This window comes from Lissotriton vulgaris, chromosome 5 (genome assembly GCF_964263255.1).
Source record: "Lissotriton vulgaris chromosome 5, aLisVul1.2, whole genome shotgun sequence".
Classification (NCBI taxonomy): domain Eukaryota; kingdom Metazoa; phylum Chordata; class Amphibia; order Caudata; family Salamandridae; genus Lissotriton; species Lissotriton vulgaris.
The window spans coordinates 329,810,403-329,837,485 of record NC_141693.1 but is presented as its reverse complement, the minus strand read 5'-3'; the positions used below and the strand labels follow the sequence as shown (position 1 = coordinate 329,837,485).

Below are 27,083 nucleotides of genomic sequence, written 5' to 3'. Positions count from 1 at the left end.
CCCACTGGAGATCCCAGAAGCGGAGGAACAGTTGGCAGAGTCGGGAGGCCGCTATTGACGCTTGCCAGCGTCCTTGCCCTGACGCCCCTGTCGTCCACGAGCGTTCTGGCGAGAGAAAGACTGGGATTGCGACTGCCTCTGATAGTATTGATTGCCGTACTGGGGCCTGTAAGACTGCGACTGCTGTGAATATCGCTGTTGCTGATAACCTCCTCTAGGTGAAGAGAAACCTCTTCCTCGTGCTCCACGGAACGGTGTCTTTCTATATTGCAGGTTCCCCAGAGCCCTTGCTGTCTCTGTGTCCTTCTTTATACCCTGTAGGGTATCGTCGACATGTTTCCCAAACAACATGTCCCCGTCGAAGGGCAAATCCAAAATCCTATTCTGGACCTCTGGCCGGAAGTATGTAGCTCTCAGCCATCCTTGTCGCCGAAGAACCGCTGCACTGCCTAGGGCACGGAAAGAGATGGTGGCGATGTCCATCGCGCAGTCAATCATTTCCGAAGAGGAACGTTGTCCCTCTTCCAGAAGTTTCTGTGCTTCCGCTTTCTGGTCATCCGCTAGCAGATTCACATAGTGTGCCACATCACTCCACATCTGGCGGTCGTACCTTGCTAGGATCGCCAAGGCGTTCGCCGCTCTGACCAGCAAGCTAGCCATCGACGAAAAACGCTTCCCAGCGTTGTCCAACCTTCTACCCTCCTTATCCGGCGGAGTCGTGAGGGTGGCCGAAGGATTCCGCGATTTCTTCTGTGCCGCCTGCGATATGACCGAGTCAGGTCTAGGTTGTCCAATCAAACAGGCGGGACTGTCATCTGGAGCTTTATATTTTTTCTCCAAGCGCGGAAGAGTTGGAATGACCGTCGCTGGGGTCTGCATCACTTTCTTCCCTTCCTCCCATATGTGCTCCACAATGGGAATCGAGCGCACGGCCTTACGGTATGCCTCTTTGAAATCGTATAAAAAACAATCTGTAGATGTTGTCGGCATCGCTAACTTAAAGCGCGCTGTGGCTCTTTCCATCAGGCTGAAGAAACCTCCTACATCAGCCGGAGGCGAATCGACCGGGTCTGGCACTGGTGAAGCCGGATCCGGAGCAATATATTGGTTCCATTCACTCTCTTGATCTTGGTTTTGCCCCGTTTCCTCTTCATCCGAGGTATCTACTTGGACTTGCGGAGGATATGCTCTCTCATGTTCTTCCTGTGCAGGCCGCACTGACTGCGCTGCCACCACCTGCGGTTGAACCTGTGCTTGACCTTCCACAGGTTGCGACCCCTTCTTGCTCCTATACTCCTCCAGCATAGCCCTCAAGTCTGTCAAAAGACTTATAGGCATCGATACCATGCCCTGCTGTGGTTGGGTATCTTGGTATGCAACCTGTCTCTCTGGCCGCTGTTCCTTTTGATAATAATATTCCTCATCCAAATCCGAATCATGGTATTTCAGATTCAATTGTGATGGACTGTAAGCGTCCCCATACATCTCATTTTCCTCTTCTGAGTAGTCATCTTCATCCAACAAAAGGGGTGGAGGTAATGATGGTACCTTCCTTGGAGAAGTCATATCTGGGGTTATCCTCCTCCTTCTGTTGTTCCCTGGCGCCCCTGTCGTCAACGGCGTTGAAAACAAATCCACCGTTTCTATATTCTGAATCGTCGTCGACGGCATCGTCGACGAGAGTCCCTTCACCGTCGACGGCATCGTCGACGGAACCATCATCGTCGTCGGGTTCACCGTCGACGGGATCGTCGACGGAACTGTCATCGTCGACGGGTCCATCGTCGACGGGCTCGTCGACGGAGCTGTCGTCGTCGACGGGCTCACCGGCCTCGTCGACGGGATCGTCGTCATCGAGATTGCCACCGTCGACGGAATAGTCATCGTCGACGGGATGGTCTTCGTCGACGTGGTGGTCACCGTCGACGTGGTCATCGTCGACGACGCCGTCGTCGATCCAGTCTTCGTCGACGGAATCGACATCGAGGTCCTCGTCGACGCTCTCGTCGTCGTCCTCGTCGTCGCTGGATGGCTCGTCGACGACTGAGGAGACAAAATCACCTCAGATGATTTAGAGTCCTTCTTGACCCCTGTAGAAGCCTCTACAGTCGGTTTTTTGACGGACTTGGCTACTTTAACCTGGTGGGAAGGCCCAGCCGAGCTCTCATCCAGTTTAGCCCTTTGCACCTGCAGTGCCTGCCTTTCCCTCTCCTTTACACTCACGTGAGGAGATTCGATAGGCCCTGGCTTGCCAGACCTATCAGAGGTCACACGCACAGCCTTTAAGGGGGGTTCAGTTGAAGTGTCCACAGACGATCCGCCCCTCTTCAATGAAGTCTTTGAAGATGTTGATCTGGCATCTTCCTCATCACCAGACACTACTTCCTCCCTCCTTTCCAACTTCCTGAGCCACAGAAGCAGCCGTCCTTCACGATCACGGAGGGTTTTAACAGACATTCTCCTGCATATACTACACTTATCGACCTTATGGTCTGGGTATAGACAGTAAATACAGTCTTGATGTTGATCCTCTGTATAAAGTCGCTTTTTGCCACAAGTGGCACAAGACCTGAAAAGGCTCTTCTTTTCCTTATCAGCCATGACAAAGCTGAAAGAAATCCTTAAAGAAAACTGTTTAAACAGTACCTCAAGTTGAAGTTAGAGCAGAGCTCTAAGGAGACTCCCTGTCACCAACGAAGCGGTAGAAAATCTGAGGCTCTGAGCTTTCTCAGGAAGGTTCTACAGGGTGAGGCTGATCTGATTGGTTGCTAAGGGGACTTTGGGTCTTTTTACATAATGACAGCAATAGGCTGCAAAAGATAATGAGGCCTAGGCCTAATTTTTTACCTTTTTTTTTTTTTTTTTTTTACACCTATTAGGGTGTATTTACCTAGGTATATATATATATATATATTATTACCGAGGCTCCCATTCCGACGACGGGGAATGATACAAGCAATGGGAATCTATGAAAGTTCCAATACTGGAGTAAAGAACTGACTTCAGTGCGCATGAGACGGAGGCGGAGCCGCACAACGCCACATACTGACGCGCAGAGGTACTGCTAGTGAACACTTTCCGGATTCAGTCTGACGCCTGGGGATATTCTAAGGTAAGGAATCTATCACTAATGTGTCTCTTTCAGATAGCGCCACTTCAGTAATAGGAGGAATCCTATAAACTATGAGTAACAGTAGCACAATAAAAGTAAGGTAAGCAATATGTTCTGGGTTCTATAATTTGGTGTTTGTATAATAATATTACAGCACCATGTATTTGGAGCCATGCACTCTGGAGTGCATTAGATGCTCCGGGCTGCGTACCTTCTGCCCTGTACACTAAGAGGGCCATTTCTTGGGAAGCACTCCTGTGTATGCGTAGAAAACAGTGTGTCCTATGCTATCTATTTGTTTTGTCTCTTGTGCTTAACAATATGGACCGCTTCTTCTGTAGAGTTTAAAGGTTTTCTGTACCTTCTGCTGTGTATGCAGTGTAGAGAATAATTGCCCATTTACTCTTCTAGGTACATAGCAGAGTTAAGAATAGTATTGCTATACTTTGAGATTGTGGTATTTGATATCCGGCTACTACTTTTATCTAGGAAGATATTACTCTAGTCTGGCAAATAATTTGGTGGTTGTGAAGAGCTGATTGGGGACCAGACTACAAATTATCTTTGGTTTTAAAATGCCATTTATAGGAGATGTGTTGCCCATAGCAAAGAAACAGACTATGCAGGTTCTGTGACATATGTGAGACTGGGTATTAAAATAACCTGTTACTTCTGTTCATTATTGCTTTTTACGGTGAATACTCGAACTGCAGATTCCTAACATTTTGAACTGCCCAAGGCACCATACTGAATCTGTAAATTGTTCTGCTGTAGCTCCAGCATGCCAGGAGTTTGCACCCTCTGCCTTGATTTGATTTTAATATTTCTAAAAGGCATGATTGCCCTTGGGCGACTTGGCGCGGTGTCAGATGCGTAGGAAGATCTGGCCATGCGAGCATGGTGTAGGCGTTAAAAAGCCAAGTTTTTAAGGCTTTCCTGAAGTGCAACAGCAAGGGGCTACACCCACGGTGCTGATGACACAGAGCCATACACTGGCTCCACCACTGCGTGCTGATGACAGGTCCTCTCCGCACCCAACTTTGTGGCAGTGTTCATCGACTTCTAAAAAAAACTGCTAGCACAATAATGTGCTAGGGACAATATCCCCTCCAAAGACTACAGGCTTTAAACCATGCAGTGTTTGCAGGAAGCAGATGTTAATCATGGATCCATACAAAGTTTACCTTTGGTGGTTAAGGTCCAGGCATGACTGGACGCCCAACAAGTGCTCCCTGATACACCCAAAAGGTATCAGAGAGTCAGTAGCCAAGATATACATTGCCAAACACAGGAAGCGGGGTCAGTCATGGTCACAGTTCCAGCCCGTTCCAGATCCAAGCCTTGCTCCTGGTCCAAGTAACCGCCCTCATGTAAGTCCAATAATAATACTTAACAGAACGGAAAGACAGAAGTAGATATTATCAGGGAAGAAAACAGTGTTAGTCTCTCAATAAAGGCACACAGGAACTTCACAACAGACAATCACAAGTTACTTTCAATTGTGGTTTGCACAGCTCACTTCTGGGTCACAACAGTTCTTTCCAGGTTAACAAACATACAAACTCTTGCAACTTGTGTTATATTTTCTTATTGCTCTTTTTACCAGTTCCCACATAGCTTTTGTTGTTTTCGCCCTGTCCAGTTCCTATGAGCGCTGCATCCTTCCGTTCCACCAGTTTATTCATGGGCTTCACTTCACAGTCTCCTCCCTTTACCAGATAGCTGGCTGCTCAAGTTACCTATGGTTTTCACAGGATGGGGGTGATTTGTCTTTTGGTGTTTCCCTGGCATCCTTATAGCATGATGCTGAAGAAAGCAGTGAGCAGTTTGCCTGCGTCACTTCAATATACTGTTTTTATTTTGGTTGTATGCAATTGCTTCGATCAGTGTAAGTCCCTATACCATAGGGCAGTTTTCACCTGTTCAAGAAGGAGTGCTATGAAAGAAAACAAGTTACTTACCTGTAACTTCAGTTATCCAGTATTGGTATCTTTCATAGATTCACATGCCTGAATCATTCCCCGTCGTCGAGGCGGGAGTCCCACGGTAAATAAAAAAGCAGTGCCAAAAGCACTTTGTAGTAGTAGGCCCTAGAAAAGGCCTGAGGCCTATATTATAGTAGCCTATCTACATCATTATGCTAAAAAGACCAAAGTCTTTGCTCCAACCAATCAGCTTACAGCACCCTCTAGAACCTTCCCTGCAGAGCCAGCTCTCCTCAGATTTTCGTAGCACAAGTGGGAACAAGTATCCCGAACTTAGAGAACTGACTCTTCGGGGAGGAGGGTGGGTGCATGTGAATCTATGAAAGATACCAATACTGGATAACTGAAGTTACAGGTAAGTAACTTGTTTTCTTATCCAGTATTGGGGTATCTTTCATAGATTCACATGCCTGAATCAGAATAGCAAGCAGTATACCAAGTATACAGTCGGTTGCGGATGGTGGGAGACGTGTGCTGATAAACTCCCAGTTGCATCCATTATTTGTTACCAGAGGCTTGATAATGCAAACCTTCAAAGTTAAAACATGAGTTATAAGAACTAAAGAGACATGCATAATAAAGTCCAAACATGGATATGTAAATCTCATACACATCCAATATATCTACTAAAGTACATATGAATATAACATGTTAAAATCGCATAACCTCATGCATATCATGAATAAAGGCAAGCATAGATAATATTTAAAAAGCCAAAGGGTAACAGAAACTGGTATTAACGAAAAAAGGTAGCGTAGGACCACCTGTCCAAGTGCCGAACCCTCTTGACATGTAGACTAAAGGCAGTAATGTCTCGTGAACGTGTGGACATTTTTCCATGTCACAGATCCACATATCTTCTGGAATTACTCCAGCCTACAAAGCTGTGAATGTTGATACTGTTCTAGTCGGAAGGAGCTTTGACCTTCCTCTGCAAAGGTTTGTTAGTCTTGTCATGGCAGAAAAGATGCTAATCATCTGGCTATTCTTGCCTTTGTTACAGCCGTTCTAAGAGTAGCTTGACCATAAGCCACGAACAGCTGGCTGGATCATCTGATATCCTTAGTTTTCTGTAGTTAGAATCTTAAACAGCGTTAAACCTCCAGCGAGTGTATTACTCTTTCAGCTGGAGGAGACGGATCCGGAAAGAATGTCTTTAATCTTATCGGTTCGTTAGAGTGAAATTGTGTTGGTACCCTAGGAATGGACCTGGGATTTGTCCAAAGGGTTACATAGTTCAGAGGAAAATGTAACATTGAGGGGTTCCTTTATAGTGAAAGCTTGGATCTCACGAACCCTTTTTTCCAGAGGTAAGAGCCAGTAAAAGGGTAATTTTCCAGGTGAGGAATTTGAGATCTGGTTAATGGATCAGCTCAAATGTACACTGCATTAACTGCGCTAGCAATGCCGAGTTCCCACTCTGGGAGGGTGCTCGCACTGGAGAGAAGGCTCGGAAAAGCCCTTTCATAAACTGTTTGGCAAGTGCCGAAGAGCAGAAAAAATAAAACTTTAAACATTTCCAGAATCTGGAAGACGTATTTTGTTCGATGAAAAAACTAAGCCCACACTTGGCTAGAAGAGCAGATAATGGAGAACTTGTTCTGCAGTAACTAATTGAGTGAATGGCATTCACCTCACACCAACCGCAAAATCGCTTCCATTTGAGGCGATAAGCCCTGATTGTGCCTTGGGTAAGAGATTTGGCTAAAGTTTGACAACAGTTCTTTGAAACGTTGATGTCCTTGAACTCTAACAAATGATAAGTTGTGCGTGCAAGTGTAGTGACTGTGGGTCCGGACGAACCACTTGGCCTCCGTCCCCTGACAACATCGTAGGCTCAGGCCGTAGCCGAATGGGCTTGCCTGTAAACAATAGCAGAAGTTCCGAGAACCAATATCGGCCAACGGGGAGCAATCGGAATCAGTTGGTAACCTTCCAGCTTCATCTTGAAGAACACCTTCAGAACCAATGGCATTTGGGAAAAAGCATATGCACAAACTTCTGACCATTGCATGGACAGGGCATTCCCTCTTGATCCCTGTTAAGGGACCTGCTGGCATAATATCGGCCTTCCTTGTTCTCTCTGAACGCAAATAGATCCCGTGCCGGCTTAACCCAAACTTGGAACACTGGGTTCACCTCTCCCTTTCCCAGCTTCCACTCGTGACGGTCCGACTGAGACATGCTCAGAGCATTGTGGAGAGCCCTGACGTGTTCAGCTCTCGAAATCTTGTGAAATGCGACACCTTCTCACAATTCCTGAACCTTTTGCGAGAGTGTAGCCAATTCAGTTCCTCCTTGTTTATTGATATAATACATGCTGATGATATTGTCGGTTTGGACTAGCACGGAGGAACCCTCAATCCTCAGGAGGAATGCTTGGGGGAACAGAACAGCGTTGTGGAGATCAAGCCTGTTGATCTGCTGTTGTCTTTGTCTTTGAGACCATTTTCCTTGAATTCTGCAAATCCTGCCGATGACCTCCTCATCCTTTCATGGAGGCATCAGTCGTTAAAACTAACCCTGGAATGGTTTGCAGGAACGTGCGACCCTGGGTTATATTCTCTGTCTGCGACCAGAAATATACATAATTTATCATGCACAGTGTAACCTTGATGGTATCGTCGAACGAACCCATTGTTTGTCTTCCTGAAAAGGTCTCATTTTGAGCCATGCTAAGGGTATGAGATGTATCGTTGAAGAGCACATCTTCAGGAACGAAGCAAACATTTGAACTGAGACTGCAATTTGCTGTCGTTGAGAATCCGCCCCAGAGAAAAGACGAGATGGGTACATCTACTGTGGCAATCTTGGTTTCGTGTTCTGAAGGACCTCTGAGCAGTCATTCGTCTAGATAGGGGAATACTTGCATTCCTCAAGATCTCAATGCTGCTGCCACTGGTACCAAGTACTTCGTGAAAGGCTCTTGGTGACGATCTCAGCCCAAACGGGAGCACTCCGCACCTATAATGGGCGCCAGCCACGTGAAAGCGAAAATATTCGTGCTGTTTGGGGTGGACAGGTATGTAGAAATTTGCATCCTCTCCATCCAGAGAGGCCATAAAATATTTGTTTAAATAACTTATTTGTTGTGAAAACGATGGGGACCCCTGGGCGGAGTAGTATATGGTTGTTTGATAAATTCCAGGGAGTGGCCATTGGTTACTAGGTATAGAACCCATTGGTCTGACATAGTTCCCTGTCACTTGTAAACAAAAACCTGAAATCTTCGGGCCCACGCGAGAAAAGGGTAAAATGATTGGAGCCCTGTGGGGATCATGGCTTCCTGTTAGCGTCTCAACCTTGATACTTAAATCTCTTTCGACCACCCTGAAGGGAGAAACTAGGCAGACTATCTACAGCAAGATGCCTGGCTGCAAGGCTGTACAGAGATTGATACTGCTCCTCCTCTTGATGAAAACCTCTTCATCTCGCTCCTCAGAAAGATCCGCGCCCATATTGAAGGGTGCTTAATGATCGTGCAGTATCAGAGCCAGGTTTTATAACTAAAAGGGCTTCTTTAAAATGTTTACCCAACCAAAAACTCTTCATCATAGGCCATGCTAAGAATCTTTGCTCAGGGCTTAAGGTAGCGGCTTTAAGCCATCCCTGGCCTCTAAGCCCTGCCTCCCCTGCTAAGTGACGGAGGTTGGTGTTGTCGATGTTCAAGGCGCAATCTAAAGTTTTGATGCGGCATGTTCACCTTCCAACAGAATCTTTCCTGCATCCCGCCTTCGGTCCTCAGTAATGAGGTCATTGAAACTCGTTATGTCCAACCATATTCGACGGTCATAACAACCGATCATGGATAAAGGATTGCCAGCTCTACTAGAGGCCGCTGCCAAAGTAGAGAATTTTTTCCCCATAAGGTCCAGACGACATCCTTTCTTTGTCAGGCGGTGTGGTAATAGGCATTGCAGGATTTTAGATTGCTGTTGAGCGGGCTGTGAAATTACTGAATTTGGTCGAACAGTTGCCTATCAGACCGGATGGGCTGCTAGTAGGTACACATCATTTCTGTTCTATGCGCAGAAACACTGGAATAGACTTAGTCTATTATAGGTACTACTCTCGTAAACTTCCTGCATACCTTCTCAAAACCATGAAGGAGATATTCTGTTTGCTCGCCTGTAGCTGGCAGTCAAAATCTAGCTGCTGCCCACTACATTAAAAATATATATATAATGCTGTTACCGCTGAAGCCATCGCACCAATCGCATCATAGACTGTGTCGTAGACATGGTTATGTAGGCCAGGTTAATGCAGACTAGAACGACGTCATAGATAACCGTCATGAGCAACCATCCTAGACGAGGCTGTCATAAACGACAGCCATATACAATGCCATCGAGGATGAGGCAATGATAAGTGAGGGCATCCGTAGATGAGGGTAACACAAATGTGAGACCATTGGTAGAACAGGCCATCGGTAGATGAGGCCATTGGCAGATGAGGCCATTGGTAGACGTGGCCATTGAAAGACAAGGCCATTGGTATACAATGCCATTGTTAGAGAAGGCCATTGATAGACGAAGCCATTGGTAGACTAGGCCATTGGTAGACTAAGCCATTGGTAGACTAGGCCATTGGTAAACGAGGCCATTGGTAAACGAGGCCATTGGTAAACGAGGCCATTGGTAGACTAGGCCATTGGTAGACTAGGCCATTGGTAGACTAGGCCATTGGTAGACTAGGCCATTGGTAGACTAGGCAATTGGTAGACTAGGCCATTGTTAGAGTAGGCCATTGCTAGAGAATGATGCTGTCATAGAAGACAGTCATAGCAATACCATCATAGATGAGGTTAACATAAGTGATATCATCCGTAGATGAGGCTCTCATAGATGAGGCAATAGAATGATGGCCAGCCATAGATGATACTATTCATAGATGGTGCCATGTGTAGTATAGGCCATTCACAAATGAGGTCATATGTATATGAGGCTACCTTGATAAGGCAGTCATAGACGACCGTCGTAGCTAGGCATTGCCATTGTAGATGACACTATCAAAGATCAGGCATAGACGATCACCTTAGATGAGGCCGTCGTCAACGACCGTCCGTCGTAGACTAATTTTGTCATCGTCGACGACTGTCGTAGACGAGGCCCGTCGTCGACGACCCCCGTAGACGAGGCCCGTCGTCGACGACCGTCGTAGACGAGGCCCGTCGTCGACTACCGTCGCAGACGAGGCCCGTCGTCGACGACCGTCGTAGACGAGGCCCGCCGTCGACGGCCGTCGTAGACGAGGCCTGTCGTCAACGACCCTCGTAGACGAGGCCCGTCGTCGACGACCATCGTAGACGAGGTCGTCGTCGACGACCGTCGTAGACGAAGCCGTCGTCGACGACCGTCGTAGACGAGGCCATCGTCGACAACCACCGTAGATGAGGCGGTCGTCGACGACCATCGTAGATGAGGCCATCTCGCAGAAGAGGTCATCATAGACGACCATCGAAGATAAGGCCGTCGTTGACGATCATAATAGATGAGGATTATAAAGGTAAGGCAGTAATAGTAGACATGGAGTTACGTTATATACTCCTAATGTCAGGTCAAGTGGACTTCCCTGATGCAGTGTCAGGGAAGAAAAGGGAGTTGAATCCTCTGCGAGAAGTGCCTATAAAGACTCAAGGCGAATCTTATGGCTTTATGCGCGCCCTCAGTAGGCTCCAGGCGCGACTTCTCCCTTTGACCTCTCATCATCCTCATCAGAAGTGGCAGGTCGAAGTCTCTGACCCATAATAGCCTCATCTCTCAGAACGTGAGAGTTATTGAGGAAAAGGTTAGGCATAAAATATAGTCTATCACCTTGTTTACTGCCATTCTGCCATATTACGGCCTTAACAGGGTCAGAGAAATGAAGTATGATCTTGAACTCCAAAAAGAAGTAAAACTGAAGAAAAAACTGAGCAGAGATCAGGGAGACTCCCTTCACCCACGACGTGCGGTGAAAATCTAAGGAGAGCTGGCTCTGCAGGGAAGGTTCTAGAGGGTGCTGTAAGCTGATTGGTTGGAGCAAAGACTTTGGTCTTTTTAGCATAATGATGTAGATAGGCTACTATAATATAGGCCTCAGGCCTTTTCTAGGGCCTACTACTACAAAGTGCTTTTGGCACTGCTTTTTTATTTACTGTGGGACTCCCGCCTCGACGACGGGGAATGATTCAGGCATGTGAATCTATGAAAGATACCCCAATACTGGATAACTAACAAAATTCCTCTGGTCAAAAATCCAGATCCAGTGTTTTTATATCTCTTTTTACCTCCTGTATCTTTCCTATAGGTCTTCTATTGACACAGTGATGTATAGCTCCTAAGAAGGGTGTGGCGCAGTGGCCAGGGTGCCTGACTCCGGACCACAGGGTTCACGGTTAGATCCCCGGCTCCAGCGGCAGGTTAGCCTAGCATCATGCGACTCTGGGCAACAGCTTGCTTAATCTTATCGACGGCCCACAGCGCTGATGCCTTATATAAGTTACAGAGGAGTACCTCAAGTGGGGTCGCATGAGTTTCGACCTCACTGAGGGGAAATACACAAGGCTAACCAGAAGCACAACATGGGCAGGGCAGCAACACTTTGTGAATGTTCCTGCGAATCATGTTGCGAAGCGCACAGCAAACTGCAAATATCATTCCATGTATAAGGCCATGAGAGAATTTCACATCCTGTGCAGGGGACCTGCACACCAGCTCTTAAATGTAGAGCCCTACAAATCTCAGCTTGTGTTCCATAGCGCTGTGAATACACGAACCCTGATGCATACAGCCTTACAAGAATTCTATTCCAGCCACTTACCCTCTGATTCCCATCCCTCTGACTTATGGGCCCCTATTAACCCACCCACCATATACCAAAGAACCAACCGGCCTATCCGGTGCAAACCATCCTGTGCGCCCTGCAAATCCAAACCCTTCATGTACACATTGTTATGTATCACTTTAGGACCCTAATGTAAGTTTTTCCAATTCATGCCCTTATATAGGTATAAATCACCATATCCTTATATGGCATAGAAATCAGAGCCATATTTAGGCATAGCTCATGCAGTCCAAATACGGCAGGGCTACTTCCACTAGTTCCGAAAATCCACAACGATTTCTTGGAAAAATCGGCCTTCAGCATTAAGGGACTTCCCCTTGCTTGAATATTGATTTATCCAAGAACTCATGGATTTTTCAAAGAACTGAAACTCGTTATTTTGTACGAGACTAATCCCTTCTTGTGAATTCGAGAAAGTTTCTAGTGACCTCTGAGCTAGCTGGCACACACAATTAAGTCTAGTATATTCGACCTCAGTCCTATGTCTAATCTATAGGATATATTATTCCAATGCACAGAGCCTATTGGGAATATAGGAACTACACTACAACATGGCACTGCAATTTACCCATCTGAGCAAGGAATGACCAATACCTCAACTAGCATGGGATACTGCAAACCACTTCCACAGGCATTTGGTCTTTGCTCAAACCATACTCCAATGAGCACCAAGATCTGCTAATGTTGCAATATGCATTACCCGTACCTGTGAAATTTAAGAAAGTAATCAATACGTACCTGAGGAAACACGTCATTAAGCAGTAGACAAACAAGGACAACACATTCTGCATTTCTAGCCATGGAAGTGCAATATCCCAGTCTCCTCCCCAAAGCCAATCGTTCCCAGGGCTCTCTAAGAATTCTATGCATTGGAGATAAATGAACAGGCATCTCACCTATTGCGGTACGCTTCTGCCCACGAGTGGCCAAAGAATCTGCTCACTGGCTGACTCTTCTCTTGATCCTGATATCTGTACCTTCCAGTCAGTAAACCACCTAGAGACCAAAGAAAGAAATCAGATGGAGGCATGAAAAGAACATCAGAGCAGAATAGTAAACAGCTTGATCCAAAGAACACCATTTATTAACAGAACAGCACACAAAAATGTGAACAGAATACTTTTTCTTCAGTCAGTGACGTTATTCCCTTAAATCCCAGGAGTACCATAAGTGACATTAAATGCCCTGAGACGCCCCCTGCAATGACATCTTCACATGACATTTAATCTCCAAAATGGCATCATAGGGAGGGACCCTAAATGACCAACAGCATCGCAGGATGTGACTTCACTGGGGTTAAAAATAACTACAATAAATGAAAGTTACAAAAGCAGATACATTGCTTCACTTACTGACCTCACATTAACTAGGATTTTGCCATGTTTTGCCAGTAGTGCAGCCATAATATGGCAGGGGCCTAACAATCATAGGCCAGGGGGCACAGCGGTCATCTGCGAAGTGCAGTGTCATATACTCAGGTGGACACATGATGTGCAAGATGCAGGGTTAGGTCCCAAGTACAACATATTATGCCTGATATAGCCTCATATATCCAGGCACAGCCCGGTATGGATAGGTACACTTAAAATGCCCCATATGTCCAGGTACACTTACAACACACCCAGGTAAAGCCTCACACGCCTCAACACAGCCTTGGTTGCCATGTACACTCACAGGCCAACTTCAAGTCTTCAAGTCTCAATTGGTCAAGCCTCAAATACCCACATACAATCCATTGCATCCAGTGCAACCTCATACTTCCTGACATCCTCCTCCAGGTCACTTTTTAAATAGCTCATTCCCTTGTTGAGAGGGTGAACATTGGTGGCAGCTAGTCCGGGTACTTGACCGAGCAAGGTAACTCCTGCAGCATCACATCTCCCATTTTACCTAAAGTGGTGTAATACAAAATGATGGGGCCCCTCTGTAGAGTTTGTTTAAATTTGATTATTATATTTAAACTGTTTAGATACAGAGAAGCATAGGTTCATACATGAAATATATGTTTAAATAGACTGACTTTAATGCGGCTGTAGATTATACATTAGTGTTGATTTTAAACCATAATAGCCTCTTATCATTTGTATTGCCCTGGAAGTATATGCATATTAGGGCTCTACCCATAGTCTAGGTGTTTTAGATACGATATTAGTGTCGCTAGGAGCCTTGGTCTTCCGACCCCAGAGTTGGGCTGTATATCTGCCAGCCGATGTCGATACTAAACTGCTGGCCTGTAACCGTAATTAATAACTGGGGTGCTAAACTGGGTTATGGATACGGGGTCAGCTGGGAGGGGGGGCGGTGTGTGCAGACTGAGGGGGAAGGGTGGAGGGGGGAGTTAGCAGGTCTTTTGTCCAAGTGCATTTGGTGCTCTAGCTTGCTGCTGCCGTGCCTATGGGGGGGAAGGAGGAGGATGACTATCTCCAGAAAGCTAATCTGGAGTTGAACTTATACGCAGGAGGTGCTATGGGGTGTCCCTGGCGTGAGCATGTACCACGTCAGTGTGTCTTTCAAGGGGTTCTATCGGTGTAACAAGTGTTGCCTTGGATTGGTGTACCTTGTCCAGGTCATTCTGTGTAGTTGTGTTGTCTAAATTGGTATAGTAGTTGCGCCCATTTCATGGAAATATGAATTTGCGTGTTCCTTTCACTTCCTCATCCCATATCGCTTCCTCTTCAGCCCCTCCCCCCCATTTCTTGACTGCTCCTACCCAGGCCTCCACTGGTTATTCCTCTTTTCACTAGGAGGAGGGAGAGTGATATGAATCAGTCCTGCACTTTATCAATTTTCCATCTTTTAAAAACCCCTGTTGCGCACGCCTCCCAGGACGTGATCCCAGGGACATTTGTGGTTGCCTGAAGTGTCTCATGAATGTACTCCCAGTATAGTTGTAGTGTGGGACACCCCAAAACATGTGTCCGCTGCTGGGGCTGGGCACCGGGGGCAGAGGAATTGCATATCTAGGTAGAAGCAGTGCAGGCGCTTTGGTGTCAAATATGCCCTTTGTAAGATATTGAATTGTATTTTTTTAAAGCGTGCGTTTCTGGAGACCTTGTTGGGGGGGCCCCTCTGTAGAGTTTGATGAGGAGGCCCCTGAATGACAGGGGGCCCTTTAAAGGGTTCGGGGACCCATTCACTGCAAGTGCCTCATTACACCTCTTCCTCCTGCTGTAATGCAAAAGGCACTGGGGAGGCTGGGATGTTTTCCAGTGCCACCCACTGTAGGAGGGAGGGGCCTACAAGGGATTTGATTTTGCAATAGTTTCAAGTTATTTAAAGATGAATCAGGGCGTTAGTCCGTATGGAACAAACGCCAAAATGTCACACAGACAACAATAGACACAAAGAAAAATCTTAATATAAGAAAAAAGGGGAAACCTAGTCATTTGAAAAAATATATATATTATTTTATAGTACATATAAATAAAAGCATTCCGCAAATGGTCATGGAAAGAAGCAAAAATCAAATTGTCCTAACAATACATGACTGTACATCTATTCCAAATCTATTATGAGCAACACATCTCAGAGAGAATATATATTGCTTCAGAATGACAAATTTTCTTGGAAATAGAGCAAAAAATTTCGACGTTTCGGTCTGTTCGGCGGTAGTCCTTCAGACCATCTTCAGGACGAAAAAATTGTAGCTGACAGAATGACTCTCATATAAATGTTAAATGTCTCATAGAAGTGGGCAGCTGCCTAGTACCAATTAGATGGTTGCTGCTGTAGAAGCGTTTGCTGGGTAATAGAGATATTTATTTCCTATGTTTGATGCTTCAAGCAGGATCTGTCTGAATACAGATCGAATGATTGCAGAGTGCTTTATAAGTTTACACGCCGTTGCTGGTCTATTGAGAGACGACGTTATTCAATCATGCACTCATGGCCTAACAGCCCTTAGATCACACACATGCCACAGCCACACTATTTAGAATATTTACATCCAATCACTACATAACCATGTGTGGGATTGCTTTCTCTCATAGTCAGAATGTAGAGAGATGCTGAAACCAAGAGTTGTGCAGACTTTTCTTTGATCTGTTTTTGAGCAGTTCAATTAAACAAATGAAACACAACAAAGACAAATGAGAAATGAGGACGGCCGCCGTTGGATTCTTGACTAAAACATTAAGGGGTCAAATGTTTTAAAAAACACTGGCTATTAAAACTGTGAGGAGTCCAGGAAGGAACCACTAGAGGTAACCCCCATTCTTGCTCTTGACCATATCACCTCAAAAGCTTTCCTTTTGTTGTTGTTGAGCTAGAGGGGAGACAAAGGGTGGCAACAAATGAAAGTAAACATGGCTCTCTGAGAGCCATTTCTGACGTATGTCACTGCAATCTCTCATAATCATTAACCAGCTCTCTATCAGAAGGATGACGTTCAGCCAGCTTTGTTTTTAGGTCGAAGCCTAACAGAGAGCAGAGCTGTCTGGTAGCAAAAGTAATTTTTGCGGACATTCTGAAAGCTTGCCTGGTAATGCATTTGGCCCATTGCACAACATTGGTTGTATGGTTTGTAACTCACATTTCCTGGCTTTTTAGTTGCTGGTTTGATTTGTTTAGGGCGGCTGTCCAGCTTGAGGTAGTCCCTCCTGTTGAGCATACCCTGTTTACTATATTCTTCTAAGTGCTTGCTTTATGTAAACAGGCCTGTAAATTTTGTTCTGAAGTTGTCATTTTGCTGTGCGTTCAAAGACAGAAGTCAAATGTCAGGCTCTGTCTTCTGAGAAACCTTGGTATGTACTTTCCTTTCTCTGACTTCAAAATGAGTATTTATGCTGCAATGTTGCAAGAATTTTTTTTTTTATTCTAGCGCATAATAAAAGTTAGATGTTTGTAAATAAGCTGTGCAGATATTTCAGAATATAGCTGAATTAGGAAAGCACATATGAAGCACATTCTTTGGTAATTTTGAAGAGTGGTGGAAACCAATATTTTAATATGATCAAAGCAAATCAATACATTAGCTGATGCCATTTACATTATTGTTTGTGCGCTGTGTAGTTTTATTAGGAAAACGGTATGTCTGTGCAAATGCAATGGTCATTTCAACTGAAAATGTGTTGTAATGGCAGTATGCTATCACACCATCGATACTTCACTTTATACCACTCCACTCTACTCTGTACAATGCACTCTATGCCACAGCACTTTAAGCTACTGTACTGCACTCCACGCTAATGCACTCTATGTTACTACATTCTAAGCCACTCTACTCTACACCACTGCACTCTAAACGATCCACTCTACGCCTCTCTACTGTATACTACCCCACTACATGACGATACACTCTATGCCTCTCTACACCACTCCAGGCCACTCCACTTGTCACCACTGCACTCTACACCACACTACCCTGCAGCACCACACTACGCCAAAGCACTCTACTTTGTACCACTGCACTAGATACCACTGAACTCTATGACATTCTACTCTCCGCCCCTGCACTCTACTCTGTACTATGACACTCTATGCCAGTGCACTCTACACCATTGTACTATACTTTACTATGCATCACTGCACTCTACGCCACTCTACTCTTCAACACACCACTCTATGCCATGTACTCTAGTCTGCACCACTCTAATCAATGCCATTACACTCTACACTACTCTACACCACTCTACTATGTGCCACTGCACTCTATGCCACTCTACTCTGCGGCACTTCATTCTATACCACTCTGCTCTGCACCACTGCACTCTACACCACTCCACTCCACTCAACTCCTCTCCACTCTGTCACTGCACTCTAGGCCACTCTACACCATTACCCTCTACATCACTGCACTTTTAGTCTCTATTCTACTCTGCACCACTTTACTCTATGCCACCCTACTTCACACCACTAAACTAGGACACTCTAATCTGCACCACTGCACTCTCCGCTACTCTATGCTGTACCACGGCACTCTAAGCCAATGCACTTTACACCCTTCTCCACTCTACTCTGCATCACTACACTCTACTCTTCAACATTCCACTCTATGCTAATGCCCCCTATGCACGCTAGTCAGTACAATTCTTATCAATGCCACTGCACTTTACACCACTCTAATCTGCACCACTGTACTCTACTCTGTTCCACTGTACTCTATGCCACTTTACTCTGCACCACCTTAATCTATTCCACTGCACTCTACACCAATCCACTGTACGCCACTGCATTCTGCGCCACTGCAATCTTATCAACTCTACATCACTCTATTTAACTCTACAGCACACCACTCCACGCTATGCTACTGCATTCTAGGTCACTCTATCAGTTGTATGACAGAACCACACATGACTTTACAACACGTCCTCAACAAACACAATTTCAACTACGCATATATGCCTTTCCCACGCAAAACCTTGCCTTTACCATGCATGCCTTTAAAGCAAACGTGTAAGTATATTGCAGGTAAGTATAAAGCTTTTTTATATACACATGCAGACGTGTGTGTGTGTATTTATCAGGGCATGGGCGTTTAGGTGGGTATGGGTATTTGGGGGCAAGGGTACTTTTAGGGTTTAGGGAGGGTAGGGATATTTGGGTGGCAACACATACACACAAAACATAGCTCTGTTGGTGGGAGGCTAGCTACCCTCACAGGGCACAGTCTCAGCATGTGGGGAACGGACACCTGGCAAACATTACTCCACTGTTCCTCAGAGAAGAATAATGCCTACTCTCAATTCTGGTGGGAAAATATAAAGTATTTCATTTAAAAAAAATGGAAGGCTGCTACAGACCTACTTGTCAATTTGCACAATAAACGCAGGGCTCTGTACCCCAGACGCCACTACAGTATCCATTTATACATTTGCATGACCGCAATTGACATTTTTTTATAAACAAAACAGCCAAAATCCTGGACGTTGAGTGTCGAACCGGATGTCAACCTTACTCACCCCAACTCCCCCCCCCCCCCAAAGTTGCGCAACTCCCACTGAAGACCACCCACCCGCCAATAACAGAGAACCAAAAAGGAAAGAAAAGATATGCGGCCTGTCATTTTTGACAAATAAAATACTTTATATTTTCCCAACTGAATTGGGTGCACAGCATTGTTCTTCAGTGAGGAACAGGAGGATATATATATATATATCAGCAAATATCAGGATCTACAATATTGCAAACTTGATGAAAAAGTTAAAAAAATTATAATGAAATCGTCATCAATAAATCATTTGTGCTTTGGCCCAAACAATAGTACCTCCAGGAGGCATGTCGCCAACTTGGCGATAAAGAGTGCTATGAAAAATCAAGCATGAATGAATACAATAAAGCCAAAGATGGCTTGAAAAAAGAACTGCTACAGTGGAAGAGACACCGTTTAAAATCACTTGGTGGATACAATTTTATGTACAAAGAATTCCCTGTCCTTCCCGTAATCTATTTCATACCAAAGATCCATAAGGAAGAAATAACGATTCCGGGTAGACCGATTAGCTCTTCCAACAATGACTTTGGTGAAAACAAAACTCAATATGTGGATTACTTTCTCCAGGAACATGTCCAAGAACTGCCCTCATATATTAAAGATACTGGAGACTTTCTGACCAAAATCAGTCAAGTTGTTTGGACAGAAGGGTTACTGCTTATTATGTTAGATATAGCGTCGCTATAAAGAAGCATTGAACATCATGTGGGGTTGACAGCTGTTAAGCATTTATTTAGTACCGGACCGATTAATAGGTACAACCATAACTCTATGCTTTTAGATCTCATTAAGTGCTGTCTATACAACAACTTCTTTTTATCTGGTACAGGAATGTTAAAACAAAAACGGGGAGTAGCAATGGGAGCCTGTTTCTCCCCCAGCTACGCATGTTTACAAGTGGGTTGGTGTGAGGAACAGGTCCTGAGAAAAACCCACAGTGAAGTGTACAATGCACATGTCATGTATTGGCTAAGAATCATAGATTATGTATTCATTATATGGAAGGGCAATAAAGAAAGTGCATTGAACTTCATCAGAAGATTAATAAAAATAATGTAAATCTCAAATTTACATCACATGTCATTGAACAATCTATAGATTGCCTAGATATTAAAGTGTATGTCTCTAATATGAATCTAGAGACCACACTGCATCGAAAACACAGAGCAGGCTATCCACACTACATGCTAAAAGCTTTCATCTAAACATCTTGTTAATAGCATTCCTTACAGTGAATTACTTGGACAGATTTGCGGTACTACAGCAGACTTCGAGAATTGTCAACAGGAATCTAGGGAAAGATTCTCACGTAGGGGCTATGATGATAAAATGTTACATGAGGCTATGGAAAAAGCCAATGAAAACCCCAGAGAGACCCTCCTTATGCAAAAGAATTACAGAAGTGATCATAATCAGGTGACTGTATCATCTATTAAAACAGAGGACACTACAGTGAGACTCATAACTACATATTATCGTCAAGAAAGACAACTCAGGGCGATTATTAATAAGAATTGGTTGATTGTACTAACAGACGGGGCCTAGATTGCCGGCACAACCAACATTTACGTTTAGACGTGCACCCTCTATGAGAACCCAGTTGGTTAAAAGTAGTCAAGAGATTAACCAATCAATATCATGGTTAAAACCAAAGAAAGGGTTCTTTAAATGTTCGTTCTGTAGGGCCTGTAAATTTAGCATCAACACAACACTATTCCACACCATTTAATCCAACCCGGTGGCAATAAGAGGCAATTTTAACTGTAGGACTGAATTTGCAGTTTATGTGCTGGAGTGTACCTGCTGCTTACGGTATGTGTGGAGTACAAAGCTGCAGGTACATGCCAGAATTCTTCAGCATATTCGAGCAAGAGTCAACTCAGATGCCACATATTCTGTGGCATGACACTTCAAATCTGAACACCACAATGATTTGAAATGCCTCAAATATTTTGTGATTGATGCCATACCAACACTAAGGCAAGGTGGAAACAGAGAACGAATGCTCCGCCAATTAGAATTGCGTATGATAGTTGAACTTTACTGTAGAGCACCATTAGGTCTTAATAATAATGAAGATTTAAATAACTTCCTCTAAAGAATTCTAATATTGGAGGTACATTCAGAGAGAGCCTTATCATGTGAAGTTTTGCAATCAAAATGATTTTTTGCACGATTGAAACCCCTTGTTCTTAGTAGATATTTATATACATATGTGTTTATTTATTAAATATTTATGTATGTGTTTATTTATGTAGGACTGATCATGTGACATTAATGAACTGAGCTCTCTGGGCCCATAACCAAATAGAACTTTTGGGGTGATCCAATTTGAATTGTGTTGTGATCCAATCTGAATCATGTATCCAACTTTCACTGCAATATTGTACCCGAGGGGGCAGGCATGAGACCAAACACGTGATAAACAAATATGGCTTTATTCTTTGCACAAAAGTTCCGAATGCCGACCAATATACATATGTTTTTTAATAGATGTGAGACATCAAAGGAAAAAGAGAAAAAACATCACGTACATATATGTATTTTGCACACTAATGCACTAAGCACTTTAAAGCACCACGCACGTATTTACAAATATGTCAGCACGCACAGCACTTTATGATGGACAACTGAGTTTACATTTTACATCAAATGACAACCATGTAAATATTTTAGACTTTTTATGATATTTAATAACATGTATGTCATCTCGGCCACTATGCAAACACACACGGGGGTAGTATTGCTTAACACATTATGCAGTAATAAGTGCAATGTGTAAACATCCTCCAGTGTGCAATATGGTTTATCTATGTACTCATCTATTTATATATGTATATAGTTATTTTTATGACATGTTGTCTACAGGTATGAATTAAGTCCATTAGTGAATTTACAGAATTAGAATGATGTATAACTGGGTCATTGTAATGTAGCCTATCTACTATGTCCACTGAAAATAATGTTATGTGACACATTCTGGGGAGTTTCGTTATGTGATCAAGGTCACGATGCATGACCGAAACACATCATGATATGGAGGAGTGAGGTGGAATAAAGCTTTGCACTGCTATTCAAGTGGAGTTTGTGCCCTTCTGTTGGGGAAAGCGGAAGTATATATATATATATATATATATATCTTGCTCAAATTCCAGGCTGCACCAAGGACGTTTTTCATTAAAACGAAACACGTCTGCGCTGAATAAAAAAAGAAATTCCATATGTTGAGATGCTGCCACGAACGTCCCAAGAGGCTCCCAACCCCTTGGGAGTCCTGTGTTTTGGTGGCAAACTACAAGCTCTGTGGGATTCCAGGACACGCCGCTTACCTGCATCTTTCCCGGCCGCTGAAGGTGGACCGCGACTTTGTGGGGGACGTGCAGCTCACTGGGGCTTCATGCACGGGATGGAACTGTAAGGTGAAGTGGCGGGGTGAGGGACACGAGAAACTGTGAGAACCGCCCACTTGACAAGACTTGGTGGGCATTAGAGTGACAGGAGCAGACACCGCCCACATGGGCTAGTACTAACGCGGAGTGTCTGCTCCGTGTGAATCCGGTTTCCTGGGTTTACTTTCCTATGGTGCCTTAACACAGGTACAGCCTCCAACCAATGGAAGCAAGCCATGGTACTACAAAAGAGGGCAGGAAAGGAACTTGCTCAAATTCCAGGCTGCACTGAGGAAGTTTTTCATTAAAACGAAACGCGTCTGTGCTTATTAAAAAAGGAATTTACACTGTTTGTTGGGGTCCCGCGTGTGCTTTCCTTCTCTGCGAAGCTGGAGGAGACTGGTTCCATATGTTGGGATGCTGCCACAAATATATTATATATATATATATATATATATATATATATATATATATATATATATATATATACCTACTGGCGGTCGCCAGTAGGTAGTTATAGTTAGGATTGTTTTCCATAGGAAATACTCAACATTCTATTTGGAATAACTTTGGCCCTGGTTGAAGAATCTTAGCGAATTTCTCAAAGAAGATGGCTCGGTTCCCTGCGCTCCTTCCCTGAAAGTTTGGGGGGGGATTGGTCAAGTGGAGGCTGAGATATAAGGGGGGGTCCCAAAACGTGTTTTCTGCATGTTATTTTCCACAGGACCTTTAGACTCGGCTACAGGTCGAACGGCTGAATGGATTTATAAGAAATTTGGCAAAACTGTAGAGTCCGGTTCGCAGATTACGCTTTTTTGGAATGGTGTAAATCTGTTCAGTAGTTGTTGAGAAAATTAAAGTTAAAGTCAATTATATATTTATAGGCGCGCATGCGTGCGCGCACTCAAGCGGCTGCGCGTGAGCGGAATTTTTTTTTGCTGCGTGACGTCTGTTAACCTTCGATTCGAAGGAAATCAGGAAGTTTTGTCCGCCATTTTGTCACTGCGAGTAAATATATTGTTCATTTCAAAGCGTTGAAACATGGAAAGGGGAGAAGGTAGAGATTGTCTTGCTGCGTAGGTTTTCTCGGGGTGTGCAGTAAGGCCCTTAAACGCGAAAAAATATAAATTTTTTTCCAAAAAAAGAAACGGGGTGCACGCAACCGGTCGCGCACACCTATTTACAAGAGTGTGAAAATGGAGATAAATCAGACGTTTGAGTGCTTAGATATAAGGTGGCTCTGAAAAGAGCCCTTGTGTTAATTGAGTGTTTTCTGCATTTATAAGTAAGTACCGATACAGAGCCTGATGTTGCAGAGGAAGATTCTGTTTCCCTCATTCGTGAAATGAACACCGTCTCTCCTATAGACGTCTTGCATGTGGTATCGCAAGTTGTTGTGGTAAATAGAACCCATGCTATAATCTCTGAGGAAAGCAGAAACAGATTTATTTACATGTCTCCTTGCTTTCTCAAATTGTGCACAATGTTGATTGGACCAATTCCATTTCTGTCTTTGGCATATATTGGAATATACCAAGGCAGATCGAGGAAAAAGTGTCATCAATTGTCGAAAGGTGTCTTTTAGAAGCATTTCCAGACCTACCCCAGTGATCGTGCCTAGATCGTTCCCACCACAGTGCACAATTATATGGTCTGGTTCTGGGAGATGCATAAAAGTTTTCACCAATGGAATCAATTGGTGACATTTCAATCCTCTTTTGGCAATCCATGTTATGTGTACATTTGGTAAGCCGAGGTTGCACATTCGTCTGCTTACTGCATATTTTTCACTCCAGTGAATATAACTGTGTCCTATTAGCCAGACCTTCATTTTCAAGGGATTTGTAGTCGTCCTCCGATCGGTTCTGGAAGTGGAATGGTAGTTAGAAGTTGAAATTCTAAATTTAAAAAAGGAAGAGGCTGGGTGTGGTTGAAAAAATAAAAATGATTGGTTGATTATGATAAGTGGAGATTGAAGAGTACGATGCATGTTAATGTTTATGTTAAACGAAAAGTACTATTGGGTGTGAAAAAAAAGACATGTAACAGAGTTGTGGATTGGCAGGTGTTTCTGGAGGGAAAACAGTCTTCTTAGTTTGCTGTAGAACGTTGAGACATGAACTTTTGACCTGTGCCTTCAGCAAGGTGCAGAATGAGGTGTTACCATGGAAACAGCCGGAGATGGCAGTTGGTGATGGGTTCACTCTTTGGTGCCTCTGCATCTGCACTCTGTGCTGTGGTGGCAGGCGGAGAACTGTTTGTTATTGTGGAGATGAAAGGGTGATAAGGAGAGAAATACGACATAGCGTTTGGCCTGTAGAAGCGTGGGAGCAGTGATTAACTCTGAGTGAAGCGGAACTGTGGCGGTGCTTGGTAACAGTAAAAAAAAATTTTTAACAGAGGTACAACTGTCTGTACGGTGCGCGACCTACTAAGAAAGAGTTCACGGGCCGTAATTGGCTTGCAGGTTCTAGTATCAGTAAGTAAGGTCGAGAAAAGAAAACATTCAGGACTTTATTTATGAAGGCCTTGCGCCACCGGTGCGTCACTTTTTCCCATTTTAAAAAATGAGGCACCGGTAGCGGAAGGTCTTCATAAATAAGGTCCACAGTGACTACAATTAAGGTTATGTGGAACCCATGAATAGTTTTTCAATATGAAATCATTTCAGTTGAGATTATGGATTAAAAGAGAAACCGTGAATATTTGAAATGTTTATTTAGAAATGTACTGTTTTAAAGGCAAATCATTATGTAATATGAGTACAGAAATTGCAAAAAACACAGTAATTGGTATTGTCAGTAGTACATGGAATACAAACGCTATAGTTGAAGAAAAATGAATATAGTTGGAAAAAAACATTGTACACTCTTATAAGGAAGTATATCATATTTTAATAAATGGAAGGAGGTGTCTGGCCTTTCAGTTAGGGAAAGATATATGAAAATGCAAGTGGTTATACATCATTACTTTATCAATCAGCTGTCTACATGCGAAGCACTATCAAGTTTGTGTTATGTCAGTGTGTGAGGGGAAAAAAAGGCGCCAAAAGCGATAAAATGGTGAGAGGTGCATGTATGTAATCTGTTGGATGCTGCACAAATCACTATTGAGGAGAACTACTGTATTGAGATATCTTTTGAAGGTTGCAGTATTGCATTTGAAATACAGCACAAGTAATAATGGAAATATTGTTGAAAGAACATATTTTTCTGTAAAGTATTTTAAAAACATAATTTTATAGGAAATTAAAGGAGTAGAGGCGTGTGAGGCGGAAATAAGCAGTTGAGATGCGAAATGGCGTTTACAGTTATAAAAAACTCGTTTAAAATTTACACATTAATTAGGGCACATGTAGCATATATTAGCGAGTTTTGCATCGAGTACTTTTGAAATAACCTTAGATAAGATATGCAATAGAATTGTTGAGATTAGACTGTAAAAAAATAAAGTTGAAAATCGAGTAGCTGAAGAAACAAATGTAGTCCACATAAAAGACCAAAATTTAACCAGCACGAAATCATAATGTCCACTGTTAGTAAAGGCAATAGGTCTGTTCTTCAAAAGAAAATATGGAAAAGAACGTGAAGAATATAGGGAAGCAAAAGGAAATGAGGACGTCAATGGCTTGTATAAGAGTTATTGAAGCATTGTTTAGGCAAAATAGGTAGCTTCTGCTTCGAACAGGAAATCACTTTTATCATTTGAAAGTATGTCAGCTATCCAATGGAAAAGAGTAAAGCAGTACTCATGATCTGTTAAAATCGGAGCCTCTTTTATTATCAGAAGGCAGCTCGGTGGGTTTTCGATGTAGTTCTCTGTTAGGAAAGAGTTAACCGTCCATTGTGTAGGCAAAATAGGCAGCAAGTGCTTCTAACAGGAAATCACTGTTATCATCTGAAAACATGTCAGCCATCCAATTGAGAAGAGGAAAGGAGCATTCATGATCTGTCATTATTGGAGCGTCTTTTACCATCATAGGGCAGCTCGGTGGGCTTTCGATGTAGCTCTCTGTTAGGAAATCTTGCGCCGCTGCGAATATATTCCAATGACCCAGAACTCCTTGTATCGCTGCAAAGGCCATAAACCCTCCGTTGTAACAAAGCTGTTCATGATCAAGTAACGGATTCATGAGGTGATTGTAATTCGCTTCAGGAGGTACCAAATTGCAGAGACATAAATCCAGGGCCCACGTGAAATCACAGCTCAGGCAATGAAATACAGGCTGCACACAGGTGAAATACGAATATCGAAATGATAATCGATATGAAGTATTCAAAGTTGAGAGTGGTAAAGTGCCGTAGTACAGAAGCATTCTCTGTCGAAATTGTTCTAAGTGGTCCGGCTCGTTTGCGAAGGCAGGAGGGACATCCATTTTGAATTTCCCAAGATGGTAAAGGAAACGGCGCAGCACTGCCGGTTGTATAGCAACTCCACAGAATTAGGTCACCGGCTATGCAGTGGAGAGGAGCAGAATGACTTGATAAATTTTCTAGGAGTCTAGTCACTTAAATATTGCTTAGTAGTTATCAAAAAAGTAGCCTGTCTTGAAGTGGAGGATGCGTTAAAAAATAAGGGAGTCATTTGAGCAAGTTGTAAAGCAAGGTCAATTTGTTTTTACATCAATGCTGTTTTCTGTGAATGTTAGCTAAGTGAAAGATATGTGTGTGAGCAGACGCTACGTTCAGTTTTAAATGTGACAATGGAGCTCTTGTTCATGTCTTCCAATTCAAGGTCGGTATTCGCTGCCAAATGCAAATATCAAGAAACGCATGCGTGGGGTAGATAGTCTGCATTCTTAAAGGAAAGCAAATGGAGGGTTATTTTTACCGCGTTAGCAT

General features: G+C 43.7%; 1 protein-coding gene across 1 annotated transcript in view; it reads right to left on the bottom strand.

Moving 5' to 3' along the window:
- Window positions 1-27,083, bottom strand: part of LOC147710829 (aflatoxin B1 aldehyde reductase member 2-like) — a 273,557-nt gene that overhangs the window by 116,736 nt on the left and 129,738 nt on the right. The window contains exon 5 of the mRNA XM_086921575.1: window positions 12,819-12,918. Coding sequence (XP_086777701.1) covers window positions 12,819-12,918 — 100 coding nt within the window. The remainder of the gene's footprint in view (window positions 1-12,818; window positions 12,919-27,083) is intronic.